Source organism: Plecotus auritus, assembly GCF_963455305.1.
Source record: "Plecotus auritus genome assembly, chromosome: 8".
In the NCBI taxonomy this organism is placed as follows: domain Eukaryota; kingdom Metazoa; phylum Chordata; class Mammalia; order Chiroptera; family Vespertilionidae; genus Plecotus; species Plecotus auritus.
In genome coordinates this window covers 34193216-34210439 of record NC_137782.1, presented here as the reverse complement: position 1 = coordinate 34210439, position 17224 = coordinate 34193216, and the positions used below count along the sequence as shown (strand labels likewise).

The following is a 17224-nucleotide window of genomic DNA, read 5'->3' as shown; positions in this document are numbered from 1 at the left end:
ATGAAAAATTTAATAATTTACATACAAATACAGAAAATAACTATCAAGATTTAACTGATAATAATACTTCCCATACTTCAGGAAATCATTTTTATCCTTATTATTATTTGTACGATTAACCTACGGATGCAAGTAAACCATTCTCATTACCACCAAAAATCCTATTCCTTTCCATTCATTCCCAGAGGTAACCACTATCATAAATTTAGCGTATATTCTTCCTGTACATGTTTTTAAACTTTTAAAATAATATGTAGAAGTCACACTAATAATGTAATACTATATTGCTTTTTCTAACAATTTCATAGAGATAGTATCATACCTTTTTTTTAGTACTGTTTTAGCCAGATCTCACAAGTTTTGATAAGTAATATTTTCTTCGTTTAGTTCTAAATATTTCTAAATTTGCATTTTTTCCACATGTTTTTAATATCCAAGTGGGTGGAGTCTAGTTATCTTTTTTTAATTGCCTGCTACCCTAATTATATCATGGTTTTCATTCATAATATCATGTTAGCTCATACTTCTTAGAAATTTGTTTATGGAAATTCTTTGAGGCCTGTATTAAAGGTGGATTCTTCAAGAAGAGATTTGCTTTGCTACTCTCTTGCTCTTAGAAATGCCCAAAAGAGAGCCCCTCTCTTTACACCCTTCCCTCAGCCCTCTATGTGTAAGATTCTAAGCTAGCAGATTTTTTAGGGACAGTTTAATTTCTGTTTACACTTATATTGAGGGTATAGCTTTTTGGGGTCTTAACTTCATGTGACTTGGATGTTTCTTGTGACCTGGGGCTTTGTCCCTGGCCCCTCCAGACCAGTGATTTTCAACCTTTTTCATCTCATAGCACACTAATTACTAAAATCCTGTGGCATAGCAAAAATATATTTTCTTGCCATTCTGACCAAAAAAGGATATAGCTCAGTGGTCGGCAAACTCAATAGTCAACAGAGCCAAATATCAACAGTACAACAATTGAAATTTCTTTTGAGAGCCAAATTTTTTAAACTTAAACTTCTTCTAACGCCACTTCTTCAAAATAGACTCGCCCAGGCCGTGGTATTTTGTGGAAGAGCCACACTCAAGGGGCCAAAGAGCCGCATGTGGCTCGCGAGCCGTGGTTTGCTGACCACTGCTCTAGACTATGAAATACTGAAGCCAAATTTGCTTGGTGTTCCACTTCTCTACCTGAATTTTCTTGGAGTTTTTGGTTTCTGGGTATTTCTTTATCAGTATATTGATGAAATTTAAAAGCACCTGTAGTTGTTACAACAGGAAGTTCAGTCAGGATAGTTATTCTGCCATAATGCCTGAAATGGATATGTATAACCTTTTTAATGAAGATGGAATTATATTTCTTTGGCCTTGTAGATTTCTAGGGTGTTTTCATTCCCTATAGTGATTTTCTTCATTTTAATTATAAGTGATTTAAATTTCTTCTTCATTTCCCCTACTTTAAAAAAAGTCCTTAAAAAATATGGCAACAACTATCTCTTTTCCAACATTAATAATGAGGATCTTGATTTAAGCAAGAATTAGAGTGGCAAGGCTTTCTTTGAAGCATAATAAGTCTAAATATGGTAGCCCATGGACTTACCCAAGAGTTAAAGATTCTTTCAGTTAGTATATTCTTTGGCAGGGCAGTTAATAACTTGTATGTATCTCAGTTGAGTGGATAAAATTAAAAATCACATAAACTTGGATTGGATCCTACCTAGGGAAAACACAGTTACCACATTTTGATGATAATTAGATAGATTTGAATATGGACTTGACATTTGATTTTATTAAAGGAATTATTGTCAGTTAATTAGGTGTGGTAATGGCATTATGTTATTTAAGAAAATTTTCTTATTCTTAGGAAATGGCCTCCTGAAGTATTAGGGATGAAGTGTTAATGATGTCTGCAACTTGCTTTCAAATGGTATAGCCCCAAAGCATGTGTGCAAATATGGCAAATTAAAAATTGTTCAGTCTAAGTGGTAGGGATATGGTATTCACGTATAGTTTTATAAATTCTCATAATAAAGATTTGGGGGAGAAATAAAATCAGTAGATAATTTAAAGATGTATTCTAGCTGTGAAGTTCTTAACATCTGTAAAACCCTAAGCAGTTTCAAAGCAGCTTTTTATTTTCATAAATGTTTCATTATTCAACAAATATTAAAGGCAGTTTTTGACTAGGCATTGGAAATATAGTATTGAATCATGGTTTCTCTAGCATTTTCTCATTTAATTCTCAAGTAGGTTTACAAATGAAAAAACAGACTTAGGGAGGCTAAGTAACTTGTCTAAGATTACTAGGTGGTACTGCAAAACATTTTGTTAAATACTGAACAGTTTTAGAGGGGGAGAATGGATATAATGTAGTTTAGATAGTTTTCTCCTAGTTTAATCTTGCCATTCTGTTTGACTGTCTTTTGATTAAACCTAGGTTGCAGCAGCTAGGCATACGAGTGTGCATGTGTTTATGTGTTTTATTTCTATTTTTTTTTTTTTTTAGATTTTTATTTTTTATTTATTTATTTTTTATTAAGGTATTATATGTGTACATACCTTACCATTGCCCCCCCCCACCCCACTCCCATACATGCCTCACCCCCCAATGTTTTGCATCCGTTGGTTACTCTTATATACATGCATATAAGTCCTTCAGTTGATCTCTTATTTCCCCCACCTCTCCCTAACCTTACTGCTGTAATTTGACAGTCTGTTTGATGCTTTACTGCCTCTGTATCTATCTTTTTGTTCATCAGTTTATAAATGTTTTTCATTATCCCCAAATGAGTGAGATCATGTGGTATTTTTCTTTCATTGACTGGCTTATTTCACTTAGCATAATGTTCTCTAATTCCATCCAGGTGCCTACAAATGGTAGTAATTCCTTCTTTTTTATGGCAGCATAGTATTCCATTGTGTAGATGTACCATAGTTTTCTGATCCAGTCATCTGCTGACGGGCACTTAGGCTGTTTCCAAATCTTAGCTATTGTAAATTGTGCTGCTATGAACATAGGGGTGCATATATCCTTTCTGATTGGTGTTTCTAGTTTCTTAGGATATATTCCCAGGAGTGGGATTACTGGGTCAAATGGGAGTTCCATTTTCAGTTTTTTGAGGAAACTCCATACTGTTCTCCACAGTGGCTGCACCAGTCTGCATTCCCACCAGCAGTGCCCGAGGGTTCCTTTTTCTCCGCATCCTCGCCAACACTTGTCGTTTGTTGATTTGTTGATGATAGCCATTCTGACAGGTGTGAGATGGTATCGCATTGTCGTTTTGATTTGCATCTCTCGGATAATTAGTGACTTTGAGCATGTTTTCATGTGTCTCTTGGCCTTCCTTCTATTTTTTATTTTAAATAACAACCCTTTCTTAAGTTGAATATTTTACACAGGTGTAGTATATAAAATATAGAGCTGTTCTAGTTGAAATGGGGTTTTGAGGGTCAGAATCATTAAAATAAATGTGTCAAAAATAAGGTGTTTTTTGTTTTTTTACCTTTCCCTTTGAAAATTAAATGAATTTTGAAATGGTAAAATTCACTTGGGAAAAGAAGATATCCCTAGGATATTAGATCTTTAGGTTAGGGATAGATATTAGTCACCTACTTTTAAGTTACTATGCCTGCTGGTGCTATTTTATTTACTACTAGAGGCCTGGTACACGAAATTTGGGCAAGGGTAGGCCTTTACAGCCCCGGCTGCCTTGTGGCCCCGCCCCCCCTCCCACACCCGCCTTGGCCTGGCGCTGCCTGCATCTGCCGCCACACACCCTCAGTTCCCCAGTTCTGCGGAGCCCCCCGATAATCACCCCACAGGGAGTGGCCTGGGCCTCTTTGGGGCAATCTTGGAGACATCCTCCCCCCATCAATTGCCCCATGACTGGTGGCCTGGGCCTCCCTCTGCGGGGCAATTGCGGAGCCCCCCAATTGATCGCCCTGCTGGCCGGTGGCCTGGGCCTCCCTCTGTGGGGCAATCATGGGGCCATGGCGGCCCCCGACCAATCGCATTGCACCCGCCTTGGCTGGCCTGGTGCCAGTGTGTGTCATAGAGTGTTCATCCAGGTGGTTGTTCTGCTGTTCAGTCGTTCGGTCGATTTGCATGTTACACTTTTATTATTATAGATGTGCTGCCTCTATTTGTTGAGCATGTGCCATAGATAGCACTGTTCTGTTTTATAGATTTTCTCATTTAATTCTCAAGTAGGTTTACAAATGAAGAAACAAACTTAGGGAGGCTAAGTAACTTGTCTGAGATTACTAGCTAGTGAGGACTCAAATGCAGAACTGTTTTACTCCAAAGCACTACTCTATTGCCTCTTTAGCTGCAGCTCTTAATACATATTGCATTTAGCAGTATATACTATATGTAGAAGTTATTCCGTTGCTGCTATCTTGGTAACTAACTTTTAAGGTGAGAAAGACAAATAATAAACTAAGTGATATTAGAGATTTGCACAGATTTCAAGTAGAAAGTAATTTAAAAAAAATTTTTTTTATTGATTTCAGAGAGGAAGGGACAGTGAGAGAGAGATAGAAATATCAATGATGAGAGAGAATCATTGATTGGCTGCCTCCTGCATGCCCTGCACTGGGGATTGAGCCCGCAACTCAGGCATGTGACCTTGACTGGAATCAAATCTGGGACCCTTCAGTTCGCAGGCTGATGCTCTATCCACTTAGTCAAACCAGCTAGGGCGAAAGTAATTTTAATATTTTTTTTATAGGAGGACCTGACACCTAAGGATATTGAAGAAATTATTGATGAGCTCAAGGCTGGCAAAATGCCAAAACCTGGGCCAAGGTACGCTTTTATTTTTTATATAATAAATTTAATGGTTTAACCTAAATTAGTCTTTCATATAAACTGATGGTAAGACAATACTTGCTTTATTTTGACATTATAAACAAATATTTGTGTGCTGAGATTGTTCTTAAGTTAAAGTATTAAAAATAACTTCTAAACTTGTTTTCAAATTATTATTAAACTAGAGGCCCGGTGCACAAAATTTGTGCACGGGGGAAGGGGGGTGTCCCTCAGCCCAGCCTGCACCCTCTCCAATCTGGGACCCCTTGAGGGATGTCCGACTGCTCGTTTAAGCCCGATCCCAGTGGGATTGGGCCTAAACGGGCAGTTGGAAATCCCTTTCACAATCCAGAACTGCTGGCTCCCAACTGCTCGCCTGCCTGCCTTCCTGATTGCCCCTAACCACTTCTGCCTGCCTTCCTGATTGCCCCTAACTGCTTCTGCCTGCCAGCCTGATCACCCCTAACCACTCCCCTGCCAGCCTGATTGATGCCTATCTGCTCCCCTGCCAGCCTGTTTTGCCCCTAACTGCCCTCCCCTGCAGACCTGGTCACTCCTAACTGCCTTCCCCTGCAGGCCTGGGTCCCTCCCAACTGCCTTTCCCTGCAGGCCTGGTCGCCCCCAACTTCCCTCCTCTGCTGGCTTGGTCACCCCTAACTGCCCTCCCCTGCAGGCTTGATCACCCCCAACTGCCCTCTCTTGCTGGCCATCTGTGGTGGCCATCTTGTGTCCACATGGGGGCAGCCATCTTGTGTGTTGGAGTGATGGTCAATCTGCATATGACTCTTTTATTAGATAGGATAGAGGCCTGGTGCATGGGTGGGGGCCAGCTGGTTTGCCCTGAAGGGTGTCCCGGATCAGGGTGGGGGTTCCCTTGGGGCGAGGGGCCTGTGGTGGTTTGCAGGCCAGCCACTCCCCCTGGCGACCCAAGCAGAGGCCCTGGTATCTGGGGTTTATTTATCTTCTGCAATTGAAACTTTGTAGCCTAGAGCGGAGCCAAGCCTTCTGCTTGCTCTGTGACGGCAGCCATTTTTGGGGGGATTTATGTATCTTCTATAATTGAAACTTCGTAGCCTTAAGCAGAGGCATGGGCCAGCCAGGGTGTGCGGAAAGTTTGGCTTCCTCCATCACCAGGGGCAACCCTAGCCTCCTGCTCTTTCCAGCTCCATGGCTGCCGCCATTACTGTTTGGACTTACGTATCTTCTATCATTGAAACTTTGTAGCCTTGAGTGGAGGCCTAGACCGGCAAGGGCAGGCAGAAAGCTTGGCTTCCTCCATTGCCGGGGAAACCCAAGCCTCCCTCCTGCTCTCTGTGGCCGTAGCCATCTTGTTTGGGTTTATTTGCATATTCGCTCCTGATTGGCTGGTGGGCATGGCTTGTGGGTGTAGCAGAGTGATGGTTAATTTGCATATTACGCTTTTATTATATAGGATAGTTTGTTTTTTAGTATGGATTAGCTAAAAATAATTTTGAATCCAATTTGAATTCTTCATGTTTAGTTTTATAAAGACATCTTAAAATTTGCAGAATTGTGTGGGATGCAGAATATTTTAGATGTAAAAAATATATAGGTAGGCTATAAAGTATATATAAAAATATATGGGTGGTGGCCAATGAATAACTCTAGACAATAAAATCATTTTTGTTTTTTTTTATAATAAAAGTAGGGACAGTGGTGGATATATCTCAATAATTTTTAAAAAAATAAGCACTAAACTTTCATTAAGTAGATTTTCTTTAAAAAGTACTTTTTTAAGCCATAAAATCTGTATAGAGCTATTCTTTCTATGGAGCAAGCCTGCCCTTGCCTTTCCCTAACCTCTTCCCTCTGGTGCATTTTCCTTGCCTTTCTCCTAAGTTCCAAGGGCCCTTTTTATGCCTAGGTAACCTGTTTTCTGAGCTCATTTCTTCTACGGCTCACTTCTACCTCTGACTTTCTAAATAAACTTTCTCTTATTAATATATATATATATATATATACACACACACACACACACACACACACACACATATATATAAAAAATCAAGTTTTCTAGAACGCAAATGAATTAAAATGATGAATGTACAAATAGTGTTGGAATGGCTAAAAAATCAGATTTACCTTTTGAATTGTGATGAAGAGAACAGGGTAATTAGTGGATGAGATTTTAATCAAATTATCAGGAAAACAATTTTTTGTTTTTTATTAAATGAAAATCCTAATGTAAATTATAACTGTCAGGTGAATGGATAGGGCTTAGATCACTGCCTTTGTGTTCTGAGGAATGTTTACAAATAAAATGAGGAAAGTTACTACTAGTAGATTAAACCAAGTTTTTAGGCTTTTCTGGAAGATTTTACAGCCTTTATAACATTTTAATATGTCTTTTGTGAATGGTAGGGGAAGGAGAACATTTGTAGGCAGACATAAGAACCCCTGGGGCTCTCTTTTTCCCCTCAAGTATGTCATGGGACTGTCATTTCATAGAACAAACTTTAGGAATCTGGACCAGGTTATTCTTAAAATAACTGTTATAAAATTCTATAATCCTGTGAAGAACTCAGGCAGTATACATAATTAATTCTTCCATTTATTGTCCCAGAAACTTTGGTTTCTATCATCTTCTTAAATTGGTCCTTTGTGTTGGATAAAGAGCTTAAACCACAAGAGGGAACCTAGTAAAAGAGCAGCAGGTGTACCTGTGTGACTAGTTAACAAAAAAATTACAAAGCCAAGTATTCTTTTTATTAAAGCTAAATATCATTTTGCCATTTACCCTGAAAGTTTCAGGCTTTGACAGTACACAGTGTCTGCTTTTTGATCTGGTTTTCATAGTAACTTGTAATGCAAATATACCAATTTCTGACTTTGTAGCCATTCCTCATTACAATACTCTACTTAGCTACTTGCATTATGTAATGTACTAGAAATAGCTAGAAAGATCTTATAAATGATTGTGGTATCACTTTTCTGTCCTCTCAATAAAAAATTATTTCGTAGGACTTCTAAAACAGACTTATAAGATTGATAACAGAATGTGAAGGGCAAAGCCAGAGGGAGTAAAAAGATATAAATTGAACAAATTCTTCAGCTAAAATCTATGGGAGGAACAAAGTAAATGAACAAAGCTAGGGAATAGGAGGGGTGAAATGGTAGGTGCTGAGCTGGGCTCTAGCAATAGAGGTTAGACAGGGCAGAGGTTGAGCTAATACCTGGGAAAGTATGTGTGTGGGTGAAACAAAAACCAGACAGGTTCTTCTACCTCTGTGTTGCTTTTCTTCACAGATTCATATATAAGTACCTGTTCTTGTTTCCTTTCTGGCTATTAGCAACTCTGGTCTGGGTCCTGTTTTTTTTTAAAAAATTATTACTATTATGGCCTAAAAACATAAATACAAATAGATTTTGTATTTACTACTTCTAAGAGACATCCCTCCCAAATCTTCAAATTCCTCAAGGAATCCAGTTTCTGTTTAAAGTATAATATATAAGTGTGTATTCTCTGTTCACAATGACAGATCTCATTCTAAATAAAATCCAAATATAAAAGATGTAGTGTCTGGTTTATTAAAACATGATTTTTTAAAATGTCCTCTGGGTTAAGTTATTTTCCTGTAGTTAAGCTCTAAATTCCCCAATACTTGGTTTCTGTATAAAATAAGGCCAGTAATCACTTATCTCATGGCATTGTTGAGATTAAAGGAGCTAATAATGTATGTACACTGCTCAATAAATGGGAGCTAGTATTAGGTTATTTTTATATTTTTCATATTTATATAGTGAGTTTTGATATTTGATATGTCAGTTTTTATGTTTAACTTTATGAAGAGGAAATCTTGCAGCAGTTGAAATGTTTGGATTAAATAATCTCTGCTAGTTATTAGGTGGAAAATAGTTACTTAACTGGGCTGTTGTGAGGTAACAGTTATAATTTTTTAAGTAAAAATTTATAAATAATAATAATTAATAGTCAATTTAATGTTAACTTGCTTTTCTTTTCAGGAGTGGACGCTTCTCTTGTGAGCCAGCTGGGGGTCTTACCTCTTTGACCGAACCACCCAAAGGACCTGGTTTTGGTGTACAAGCAGGCCTTTAATTTATATTCAACTGTAAATATGTCACTGGAGAAATAAAATATGAATTTCCTATGTACATAAATTTTTAATATTTATTTCAACCTGTGTACACCTTGGTGGTAACTTAGCAACTTACAGCTCTATAAGTACCATGTCAAAACTTCATAGCTCCATTTTTTTTTTTTAAATCCTCACTTGAGAATATGTTTCCATTGATTTGAGAAAGAGAGAGAGAAACATTGATTGGTTGCCTCCACCTTTTGGTGTCTGAGACAACACTCCAACGCACTGAGCCACACCGGCCAGGGCTTCAGAGCTCCATTTTAAAGTCTTCTGGTAGCTTTGGCTAACTGTGAAGACATTATTCCATAATGGAGTTAACAGTAACTCCAAACACACCACTCCCACACCCATTTTCAACTGCCAGGTCATTTTTATCAAGATTACAGGTTATTGTGAAATAAAAATTCAAATTTCAAATACATTTTGCTTTTCCATGTTGAGCCATAGCCAAGTCTTAAGTTAAAATGATCTTTCTATAAACTTTATTTATGTCAGTGCACTCTTGAAATATTTTTATATTTACAGCACACAATTGTTACTGTATTTCCAACTGGTGGTGATACATCAAGCAGACTGTAAGTGTAAGGAGGATAAGGTAGTTGATTCTAGGTCATTTGAGTTGAATCTTGCTTAATTTTTTTTGCCCATTTTTCTTGAAAATCTATCATATTCAACACAAAAGCACTGCTTCTAATGATGATGTCCTGAGTAGCTTTTAAAAACACCTGGTAAAATTTCACTACAATAATCCAAGATGGTTCCAAATGTATATGAACACAGTGATTAAAATTTTCTTGCCAATTTCCGGGAGCTGGAGGTAACAGCTATATCCTAGCCTATGTGTTTACCACCACTCAATCCCTCATTTCTTCTTAGTTCTTAACTGTGCTGGTTTTAAAAAGGTACATTTGGGGAGGAAATTTACTTACTGCTATTTAATGGCAAAAATAAACTAAAAATTCAACTTTTCATCCTTCCTATTGACAGAATCTAATATCTGTTTTGGTTTTTGAGCTGCTACTGAAAGTTAGGGCAGTGGTCGGCAAACTCATTAGTCAACAGAGCCAAATATCAACAGTACAGCGATTGAAATTTGAGAGCCAAATTTTTTAAACGTAAACTTCTTCTAACGCCACTATTTCAAAATAGACTCGCCCAGGCCGTGGTATTTTGTGGAAGAGCCACACTAAAGTGGCCAAAGAGCCGCATGTGGCTCGCAAGCCGCAGTTCGCGGGCCAGTGGATTAAGTCATATGATAATTTATCATCTGAGATTTTATTTTTCATTTATTATATTCACCTTCCTGAAATATGGCAGTTTTTTAAAAAAATTTTTAAAGATTTTAAAATTGATTTTTAGAGAGGAAGGGTGAGGGAGAGACAGAGAGAGAAAAACATTGACTTGAGAGGAAACATCAGGGGAAAATCAACTGGCTGCCTCCTGCACACCCCCTACCGGGGACCCAGCTGGAAACCCTGGGCATGTGCCCTGATTGGGAATTGAATGACTACCTTTCAGTGCATGGGAAGATGTCCAACCAACGTAGCCATACTGGCCAGGGCTGGCAGCTTTTTGAACCATCTGATTTAACTGGACTTACTGTAGTTAAAACATAAGGGTCGTTGATGCTAAAGGTGTAAAGATCTAAATAAGCTGGAAAGTACGTTTTGTAGAATGGGTTCTAATTCATATAAATCAAATATACACATTTTGGGTGTCTGCTAATAACTAATCCTAATTAAATGTGATAAAATTTTTCTTTGACTAAGAGTGATGTTTAATGCTTGAGGTCGTCCTTCATCTCCTGGTACTGTAAAGAAAACATATTTTACTGACTTGCTGAAGATGGATTCTAGGACTTGAACCAACGAAAAACCAAGCTATACAATTAAAAGCCTTATTAGCAGCTTATTAATCAACTTCCTTGATTTATATATCTAGTTTCACATCAAAAAGGAAAATAAGGTCCTCTTGCCTTCATGAGTTTCATTAGGACCTTTCAAATAACAGATTTACAATTTGCCATGTATAATCTTAATGAGCTTCATTAAAATATTTTTGCAACTTGCCAAAACCGGTTTGGCTCAGTGGATAGAGCGTCAGCCTGCGGACTGAAAGGTCCCGGGTTCGATTCCGGTCAAGGGCATGTAACTTGGTTGCGGGCACATCCCCAGTAGGAGGTGTGCAGGAGGCAGCTGATCGATGTTTCTGACTATCTATCCCTCTTCCTTCCTCTCTGTAAAAAATCAATAAAATATATATAAAAAATATTTTTGCAACTTGATTTCTACAAATAACTTTTACAGATAGTGTCCTATTGAGCATAGTCAATACAGTACCTTGGATCATGATTGCCTATGAGTCTTCCTGTATTCACTGATTTTGATAAGGTTGTTTATATGGCTGCTGCCATAAATTATGGTTAATGTACTTCAGCAAATTCAAGATTAGTTATCTTTCAATTTTTAAGTGAGGTACTTAGTGTTACAGAAATAGCTATTCCCATTGCAATCAATACTACTTGACTTCTATGACCGTGACTTAAATGAGAACCAATTCAATGACTTAAGCGATATTACTTAATTAAATGTTTAATGGGTTTCTTTTTTCTTTGTATTTCATGCCAAAAATATCCAAATTAAATTTAATAATCTTCCATCTCTAGCCACAAGGTGCTCTCTTAATATTACTGTTGACCCTATGTTTTACAGTAGGGAAATCAGGAACCTAGGAAAGAAAAAAAATACTGATCTTTAATGCACGTTTATGCTTTATATAGTAATTTGTTGGGATTTAGCTTTCTCTGTCAGGTCTGAAATGGCACATCATCTGTGATTGGTGACAAAGTTGTAACTGCACTCATTAAGTCACAGGTGGTTGCTGTAGCTTAGAGGCCAATATTAGTGATGAAAGAAGTGGTTTCACTCCATTTATAATCCCTTTGGTGGTTAAATAAGGCATGTACACAATTTCGAGAGTTAACTTTTTTTTTTTTTTTTTTTTACTGTCCTTGACCGGAATCAACCCAGGACCTTTCCGCAGGCTCACTCACGCTCTATCCACTGAGACAAACCGGCTAGAACGAGTTAACTTTGATGTAAATAAAGCGCCCAGAAGGAAGTCAGAATAAAATGGTTTCCTTCCGATTATGTAACCCCTTTGGTGGTTAAATAAAAGCATGTACAATTTGTTGCAGATTAAGCTCAATATAAATAAAAAGCGTCCAGAAGGAAGTCTACCCGCTGCTGGGAGAGGGTAAATTTTTCTCACTCTTCTCCAGTACCTTAGAAGTTCCCTTTTAAATACCAAACTCGAAGTAGAAAAATGCACTTAAATTTCTTTACGAAGGTCATTGGAAGGTGTGAATGGGAGAGCGTATTGAGACTGTGCTGTCTCAGGTGCACGTTCATGTTCTTTCGGGGCGGCATTGCGGACCCACCTGGCGCAGGTGAAAGTCCGCACGCAGCGGCTCCAGCTCCGGCTCCGGCTCCGGTTCCGTGGGACTCCCAGGCAGCGGTCGGGGTCCCGCAGGGTCCAGCACAGGTGTTGCCGTGCAGACGCCGTGCTGCGCGCGCAAGGGCGGTCTACCTCCCCCGATGCTCGGGAGCCTGCGGGCAGCAGCCTACAACATAGCGGTATATACCCCTCCTTTGCCTCTAGGCGAGATCGCAGCATCATTTTCCCCGACCAAGCTCACAAACTTGTCCACATGCAAAAATAACGTGAATACCCTATCTAGAGTCTATTTTTCATCGCCGTCGTCGCCATTTCCTGAAATTGGCAGTCCTATCCATTGCCCTTGTCGCCACAAAAAGCTACTGCAGATCCCGCTGGCCCAGCAGCGTCAGCGTCAGCGGCGCCTGCGCCTCTTCTGCTCACCCTTTGATTCCTCCTCCCAGTGACGGCTTAGGGAAGCAGTGACAGCCGGGTGGGGTGGGGAGGCGGACGAGTGCGCCGTGAGGAGTTCCGGACCGCACCTCCCCACCTCCACCCCCCACTTGGTACGCTCCCACTGCCTCGCCCCGCCGCTGACACTGAGCTGAAAGAGAGGCGGGCCGCGGGGAGGGGCCGGCGGAAAGGGCGGGGCGGTCACGCCGCCTGTCCCGTGCCCGCGGAGTCACGTGCCCGCGCCGCAGCCAATCGCCGGGCGGCGCTGCCCTGAGAGCGAGGAGGCTGTGGTGAGAGACAGACCGAGACCGGAGATGTTTTTAAGCCCGGCGCTGGCGGCGTTAGTGGCGGTTGCAGCGGCGACGAACACAACGACAGCGACGGCAACACCTAGGCACTCGCTCAGGAGCTAAAGCCGCCTGTGTCGACTGTGCCTGGGGTCCGTGAGTGTGAGGGGGGGGCGTGGCGACAGGCGAGGAGGAAGGAGGGGCGCGGTTTCGACCCCGTCCCCGGCGCCCAGGAGGAGACCCGTCAGTTCTGCACTGCTCCCGTCCTCCTCCCCAGAGCAAGGTAGGGGACGTGCCATGCCCACCTCGTTGCTTTCCGCGCCGTCAGGCTGGCCCGGGGAGCCGCCGGGCTGGCGGTGACAGGCCGTTAGTGGCCGGGCGCGGGGCCGCCCCGCCCGCCGCCGCCCCTCCAGCCGTGTTGGGGAGCCGCGGCGCAGCTGGCAGCTGCCGGCCGGGCGAGGGGCGCCACTCGGGGCGGGGGCCTGGGCGGGGTGCCCCCCACCACCACTCCCCGTTCCCGGGGCTGGGCTGCCGCTGCCGCCACTAGGAACATGGCGGGGTCGGGAGGAGCGTGTGCGTGCGAGTGCGCGCGACCGAGAGGGCGCCGCCGGCTTGCCGCGGCCGGACCTGCGGGGCGGGGCGGAGGCGCGCCCAGCCCGGGGCCCTCCCGCTGCCCGCTGGAGACCGCCGCGGCCCCTCCGGGGGCAGCTTCGGAGGTGCCGGTGGTGAGAGAATTGCCACTTTAATAGTCTCAGGGGAGGGAGAGCGGCCGCGCTGCAGTCCTATCTGAAATGCCAGTGTAATCCTTGCCGCATCGGGCAGTCGGTTCTCTTCATCGTTTCGTGAGGGTCCCTTCGAATGATGTTCTTAGACCTTTAGAGCGAGTCAGGTTCTTAGATCTTATTTTGAGGTGTAATATGGTGTGACGTATCCTGGAAGATCTCAAAGCGTTGAATAAACGGTTGTACAAAGAGGTTACCGAAGCCCAGCTGACAGCTGTTTTAATAATAACAGAAACAGATTAGGATGGGAAGTTAACACTGTTGCACCAGTTGAAATCGTAGGAAACGTTTTAAGCAGTGTAGACATCGAGGTTGTCATTTCCACTGCACACCCGCGGCCAAAAGGCGAACGCGGGTGAAATGGGTTGCAGATCCAGTGGTCTGGAACGTTTTGGAATTACTCTCTCTAATCCTGAAGTTGAAATGAATCGGTGTTTTCAATCATGTTTCCTTTTTTATTTTAAAAACGGTTTATGTAAATTAATAAAGAAAGACTAATAAAGTAGCTATTTTTAATGGACTATTAAAAACATATGTTAAAGTAGGCTGTTAAAAATCTTGGGCACTGATCTGTTTCAGTTTCTTCAATCATACAAAGGCTTTCCTGGAGATTAGCTCAGAACTGGCAGAACATATGTTCTATTGGTGCCAAGTGGCTTCAAAACAAATGAGATAGTGTCGGACTGTATAAGATCAGGTCGCTATATTAACTAATCATGTTAGGAAAAGTCTTTAATTTGGGCTAAACACAAAAACATTTAATGATTTGAAATGTTTCCCCAGGAGATTATAGGCAAAAGTAGAGGTGTTTTACTGCTTAAAGATCTTTTTTATTTGACACAAGCACTGACTAAATATCTAAAGATCGGCATATGGTTTGACTAAGGTTAAGCTTAACTAGTCAGATTCTGTGTTCTTTTTAGGAACAGGCACAGTGTTAAAATGAAGTAAAACCCAAGTTAAGTGGTTTTCATGGAAGGAAAAGTAAAACAAACAAAAAACCAGGATGCCCTTAGTATCTTAATTTCTATAGTTTCCATGGTTGTTGCTAGAATGGCTTATGAGCAAGTGGAGCTGGGAAAGTGGGAATCTGTAGTGTGTACTCCATGAAGAATAATTGAGGAGAGTAGAGAGAACAAAAATATTCAGATAAGGAAAAAACTTAGGTGGTTATGTGTTGTTCGATCTCTGCTTTTCGTTCTTTAATATCAAGAAAGAAGGGCTCTCTCTCCTCCCCTCCCCTCCCTTCCTTTTATGTTACTTTTTTTAAATGTTACTTTTTTTCTATAGAATTGGTTGAAAATGTGACATTCTTCTGAGGTAGATTGGAGAAATGGCAGTCAGTAGGGATATTTGGAAAACATTAGAAAAGAGGCTTTTCTAAATAATAATAAATTTAAATTTCTTAGTTGACAAGCAGTTACATTTTCTTTAAATTGTTCTTATGTTTTAAGAACATCATTTCAGTCTAAAAAGAGAATGATTAGTGAGATGACTGTTTTCTTTTTTTCTTTTTTTTTTTTGTTAATCCTCACTCCAGGGTATTTTTTCCATTGATTTTTTTAGAGAGAGTGGAAGAGAGAGGGAAAGACAGAGAAACATTGATGTGAGAGAAACACATCTACTGATTGCCTCCTGCAGGAGCCCTGGGGAAGAGCCTACAACCAAGGTACATGCCTTTGATCAGAATCGAACCTGGGACCCTTTGGTCCTCAGGCAGATGCTCTACCCATTGAGCCAAGCCAGCTAGGGCTAGACTGTTTTCTTTATATACACTTGGTGATACTGAAGCAACATCTATCAGATAGGCATGAAGAATTTATACAGTTATTGTAATAGGTTGCCTAAGAGCTAGTGACACTACTTTCTGACTTGGAACTTGTTAAAACTAATATCAACATGTATTTGTAAAATACCTTACTCTGTAAAGAGTAAATCTTGGAGATTTATCCTTAAAACTGGAAGAGACCTCAAATTTTCTAATCTGTTTTCCTTATTTTACAGATAAGAAAATAAAGGCCTAGAAAGGTGAAATGTCTTAACGTCAGTCAACTAGTTAAAACAGTCTGGTTTGGGGCTAGAGGTTTCTTTCTGTGAAGATGCTAATTTGCCTCTTTCTTTAAGAAGTAGCTTTATGGAGTAGTGGAAAGAACATCTTATATCTATATATATAAAAGCCTAAGCAATCGGTAGATCACCAGGGGGCAGACACCCAACGCAGGAGCTGCCGACCTGCAGTCACTTGGCAGCTGCGGTTCTCAGGTGACGCACCCAGAACCAGAGAGGAGGGAGACAGATTCCAGGGTGCGTCACCTGAGAACCGCCCTCTTGCAATCCGGGACCCCTCAGGGGATGTCGGAGAGCTGGTTTCAGCCCTGTCCTCACAGGCCAGGCTGAGGGACCCCACCTGTGCATGAACTCATGCACCGGGCCTCTAGTTGAAATATATAAGTGAGCAGGCCTGAGTTTAAATTCTTGATTTGTCACTTCCTAACTGTGGTTTTTGACAAATCACATTAACTTTCAGAACCTTGCCTTCTTAATCTATAAAAAGGAATTTTTCTACATAATTTACAGAGCTGCTGGAAGGAACAAATGTGATTACATATGGAAAGCTCATTGTATATTATAAACTTTTTATATACATAAGAATTGGTGATACTATTTTTAAAACAAATACAGATCTTACTATCTGAGAAGGTGTCAAGATCCCTTGGTTTTTGCTTAGCCTTAGCTTTGTTTTCAGCACCTGCTGTTTTATAGATTATAACTCCCTGCAGATACGTTTTCTGATCCCCACTTAATTCTAATCTTAGTAAAGCCACTTATGGAACATTTTAAAAATTGTAGTTGACTTCCTCTGGAGAGAATATAAAATTCATATAGCATTTGAAAACATTCTCCTATACACTCATGCATGCATAATCAGTTTAACAGTGGTTTTTTAAAAAAGTAATAGTGAAAGTATCTTAGTTGCAATGCTGTCTGTTACTAGTTTCCAGATATAGCAATAACAGGAGATAATTTTCCTTTGTAAACTTAGCTTTGAATAGTTCATGTTAAGGTTATCTTGTAGGACTAAAATACATAGAAATGTTAAGACAGAGGTTTTGTTTACTGGCTTATGCTGTTTTGTTTAAAGACCTTTTTTTCTAGTGCTTTAAATTGATAATATTAGAAACAAATATAGCATATTTTAGTATTGCACAGATTATTTGTAAATTTGAAGCTAAAGTTTACAATAAACAGTTGTTGAGCATCTATATATATAAAAGCTTAAGCAACCGTTCGACTGGTAGCTATGATGCACACTGACCACCAGGGGGCAGATGCTCAACGCAC

At 40.5% G+C, this 17224-nt stretch overlaps 2 protein-coding genes across 10 annotated transcripts in view; both read left to right on the top strand.

The window, feature by feature from the left end:
• Positions 1-10682, top strand: part of NDUFV2 (NADH:ubiquinone oxidoreductase core subunit V2) — a 29404-nt gene extending 18722 nt beyond the window's left edge. Inside the window, exons 7-9 of one of the 2 annotated variants that reach the window (XR_013961514.1) lie at positions 4725-4801; positions 8789-9742; positions 10309-10682. Coding sequence is in view for 1 of the 2 variants with exons in the window: in XM_080685951.1 (XP_080542077.1) it covers positions 4725-4801; positions 8789-8882 (171 nt within the window). In the remaining variant the exon portion in view is untranslated. Of the gene's footprint in view, positions 1-4724; positions 4802-8788 lie in introns of both variants that reach the window. The other variant, XM_080685951.1, reaches the window with a different exon arrangement.
• A 2348-nt stretch (positions 10683-13030) lies between these two features.
• Positions 13031-17224, top strand: part of ANKRD12 (ankyrin repeat domain 12) — a 108557-nt gene continuing 104363 nt past the window's right edge. For 6 of the 8 annotated variants that reach the window (XM_080685947.1, XM_080685948.1, XM_080685946.1 and 3 more), the window contains exon 1: positions 13071-13383. The gene's annotated coding sequence lies outside the window, so the exon portion shown is untranslated. Of the gene's footprint in view, positions 13384-17224 lie in introns of all 8 variants that reach the window. The other 2 variants (XM_080685944.1, XM_080685943.1) reach the window with 1 other exon arrangement.